At 40.3% G+C, this 4,262-nt stretch overlaps 1 protein-coding gene across 1 annotated transcript; it reads left to right on the top strand.

Moving 5' to 3' along the window:
* The first annotated feature begins 3,219 nt into the window (after nt 1–3,219).
* LOC114884654 (interferon alpha-13-like) lies at nt 3,220–3,732 on the top strand. Its single transcript, XM_029203761.1, has one exon. It carries the CDS (start codon nt 3,220–3,222, stop codon nt 3,730–3,732), a length of 513 nt encoding a protein of 170 aa, XP_029059594.1.
* Nucleotides 3,733–4,262: the final 530 nt, after the last annotated feature.

Below are 4,262 nucleotides of genomic sequence, written 5' to 3'. Positions count from 1 at the left end.
CCATACACAAAAATAAACTCAAAATGGATTAAAGACCTAAATGTAAGGCCAGACACTATCAAACTCTTAGAGGAAAACATAGGCAGAACACTCTATGACATAAATCACAGCAAGATGCTTTTTGACCCATCTCCCAGAGAAAGGGAAATAAAACCAAAAATAAACAAATGGGACCTAATGAAACTTAAAAGCTTTTGCACAGCAAAGGAAATCATAAACAAGACAAAAGGACAACCCTCAGAATGGGAGAATATATTTGCAAATGAAGCAACTGACAAAGGATTAATCTACAAAATATACAATCAGCTCATGCAGCTCAGTATCAAAAAAACAAACAACCGAATCCAAAAATGGGCAGAAGACCTAAATAGACATTTCTCCAAAGCAGATATACAGATTGCCAACAAATACATGAAAGGATGCTCAACATCACTAATTATTAGAGAAATGCAAGTCAAAACTACAATGAGGTATCACCTCACATGGGTCAGAATGGACAGCATCAAAAATCTACAAACAATAAATGCTGGAGAGGGTGTGGAGAAAAGGGAACCCTCTTGCACTGTTGGTGGGAATGTAAATTAATACAGTCACTACGGAGAACAGTATGGAGATTCCTTAAAAAAGTAAAAATAGAACTACCATTTGACCCAGCAATCCCACTACTGGGCATATACTCTGAGAAAACCATAATTCAAAAAGAGTCATGTACCACAATGTTCACTGCAGCACTGTTTACAATAGCCAGGACATGGAAGCAACCTAAGTGTCCATCGACAGATGAATGGATAAAGAAGATGTGGCACATATATACAATGGAATATTACTCAGCCATAAAAAGAAACAAAATTGAGTTATTTGTAGTGAGGTGGATGGACCTAGAGTCTGTTATACAGAGTGAAGTAAGTCAGAAAGAGAAAAACAAATACTGTATGTTAACACATATATATGGAATCTAAAAAAAAAAAAAAAATGCTTCTGAAGAACCTAGGGGCAGAACAGTAATAAAGACGCAGACGTAGAGAATGGACTTGAGGACATGGGGAGGGGGAAGGGTAAGCTGTGACAAAGTGAGAGAGTGGCATGGACATATATAAACTACCAAATGTAAAATAGATAGCTAGTGGGAAGCAGCCACATAGCACAGGGAGATTAGGTCGGTGCTTTGTGACCACCTAAAGGGGTGGGATAGGGAGGGTGGGAGGGAGATGCAAGAGGGAGGAGATATGGGGATATATGTCTATGCATAGCTGATTCACTTTGTTATAAAGCAGAAACTAACACACCATTGTAAAGCAATTATACTCCAATAAAGATGTTTTTTTAAAAAACCCTATTAAAAAAAGAGATCAAATTTGTGGTTACCATTGGCAAGGGGGTGGGGGGAGAGGAAATCAGATGAAGGCAGTAAAAGGGTTTTTTTTCTTCCTTAAAAAAAAGACATTAAAATATTGTAGAGACCAGGAAAATGGTAAGAAATATATTTATGGATGAGAGGGTGATGAGAAATGAAACAGTCCTAGATTTTCAGCCATGGAACAGCACAATACTCTAATTCAAAAGCTATTTCCTGGGTTAGCATTAGGGCAACGTTAAGCTAGTACTTCTCTAAAGCACGAATGGTAAGAAGGCACCAAATCTAAGTCATCAAGATAAAGGATGTTTTAATGCAATATTTTAAAATGAAAATTAATACCAAAACATGCACGAGGAACAAAATATAAAAATTTTAAGTAAAGAAATGAAGTTGACCTCCATTTGCATGGCCCTGACAGTCTTACAAAGTAAGCCTTCATGATGTAAATGAAATCTGCTTGTACACCCCAACTCTTCTTTCTAACCTTATAGTCAAGGTGAGGTCCTGGGAAAGACATTTCAGGAACATGAGTTAAAAATCAGTTAAGACTATCACGGGGTCATTAGAAATTGTCAAACATGGTAATTCCCTCAATTAAAAACAAGTGAAAAAGTAATCTTGAAAATATTAATGAGTTGCCTTCCATTAAAGATAGAAAAGTAAAACTATATTAAAAACTTGGGGCTTCCCAATACTTGCGGCTTCCCTGGTGGCGCAGTGGTTAAGAATCCGCCTGCCAACTCAGGGGACACGGGTTCGAGCCCTGGTCTAGGAAGATCCCAATGCCGTGGAGCAACTAAGTCCATGTGCTGCTACTACTGAGCCTGTGCTCCTCAACAAGAGAAGCCACCGCAATGAAGACTGAACCCAGCCTAAAATAAACCCAGCCTAAAATAAATAAACAAATAATTAATTATATTAAATACTTACTTTAGTATAAAGACAATATAGTTTAAGTAAAGTTTAATAAAATGCTATATTTTAATATGAAAATACATTTTAATATTCTATGCTTAATATTGAAAATATTTTAACATAAATTTATAAAAATATGAAACATTTAAAATATTTAATTTAAATATGATATGAATTAAGTTAAATATAAAATTAATTTTAAAATGTAAAAAATAAAAGGCTGTGAGTTTTTTTAATATTCCTACTTTTCAGATATTCAATACTTTCTCCCTCACTTTAACGCTGTATCCTTGAAAAACACCATGAAGTCCCAGAGAATCTACACGGGCGCTCAGCTCCCGCGTCCTCGGCCCCGGTGGTGGCCGCGCTCCGACTCACCCCTCAGGGCGTCCCCAACACCGTCCTGTCGTCCCATCGCCGCCGCCGCGTTCCCCTTTCAATGGGCCTTCGCTGTCTCGCGCCGGAAACGAGCCCGAATCTGAAAAATCGGCTCCCCTTTCTCTGAGGCTAGGAATCGCTCTGATTCCCCACCTCAGACCGCTCAGAAAAAGGCTTCTTTCCCAAAAATTGCCTCGCTCAACTTTCTGTGACAAAATAAGGCGCAAAACTCAGGGGAAGCCTGAAAATGCAAGGTTCTTGTTCCCAGCCAGACAAAAATGTCTCTGGCGAGGCCGCGACAAGGCTTCCTCTTCAACACTCAGCGCCGAGAAAACAGTGTTTCGCGCCCTATGCTGATTATTAAAGCAGCCTCTGACTACTTTTCGCCCTGTCTCTCGAGCTGCTGAAGGCAAACTGAATAGTCGGCGTTTCCCAAACAAGCCCTGCGCCCTCTACCGGCCGCCTAGGGAAGGACGCTGTCCACAGTTCCAGGGAAGGAAGCTTCCCACTAATTGTTTGGCGGTGCCCACGCGTCTCCTGGCGGCCGTCTAGTGAATCACTCATTCTTAATGGCCCAGATCTATTTGCTAGTGGCAGGAGTGATGCTCTGCTCTATCCCTGCTTACTCTCTTGGCTGGAACTTGCCTAGAAGCCATAGCCAGGAAAACAAGGACGTCTTCCAACATTTGGAACAGATGCAAAGGATCCCCTCTCAGTGGTGCCTAAAGGACAGAACCGACTTCAAATTTCCTTGGAAAAGAGAGAATATCACCCCAATCCAGGTGACTCAAGGCACCTGTCACCACCATCTGATGCTCCAGCAGATCTTCAACCTCTTCACCACGGAGGACAGCCGTGCTGCCTGGAGCAACACTCTCCTCGATAAACTTCTCTCTAGCCTTCATGTGAGGCTGCACCGACTGGAGCAGATGAAAAAAGACCATCTGGATTGTCGAGATTTGGGACGTGCTGCCCGGGAGTATTTCCATGGAATCCATGTCTATCTGAAGGCAAAGGAATACAGCCCCTGTGCCTGGGAGGTTGTCAGAGTGGAAATTAAAAGGTGCCTTTCCCTTATGTAAGAATCCTCAAAGAAATGTCAACAAATACAGAATTTTTATACTCGTGACACTTCTCATTCAATTACATTAGTGTTCAAGTCCAAAGCAATCTCGACTTGTGTTTCCTCACAGACTGAAAAATGTCTGAAATGAAAATCATGATTTTAAAGAAGGTTTTGACAGAACACAATCTCTTTTCTTGTATAAATAATTTTATAACGTAATTTAAAAGATCACTTTAAGTTTTGGCAGAGGTATTTGCTATTTTCAACACATGAAGTATAGAAAGGTTTTTTGGATAGTGTGGTGTTAAAGATATTTGTCAGTTAACTTAATGCTGACTGCTGTAACGGGTAAACAGAATGCTGTCAGGAATTTGATCATAATAGAATCTTATCTTTCCCTGGTATAAGAACACAAGGCAGGCATTCCTGATCAGATGGATGTTCTAGGTTGCTCTCCAAAGAGTGATTCGGGGACATGGGTACCCCCCGTTTTGTGGATTTTTCCATCATCAACAGGTGACTGCAAATTTTTCTGCAGTATTTGAG

The sequence above is a fragment of the Monodon monoceros genome, unplaced genomic scaffold (assembly GCF_005190385.1).
Source record: "Monodon monoceros isolate NGI ecotype Baffin Bay Population unplaced genomic scaffold, NGI_Narwhal_1 Super_Scaffold_5, whole genome shotgun sequence".
In the NCBI taxonomy this organism is placed as follows: Eukaryota; Metazoa; Chordata; class Mammalia; order Artiodactyla; family Monodontidae; genus Monodon; species Monodon monoceros.
Note: the sequence above shows the minus strand (reverse complement) of the source record. Positions and strands in the feature narration are given on the sequence as shown.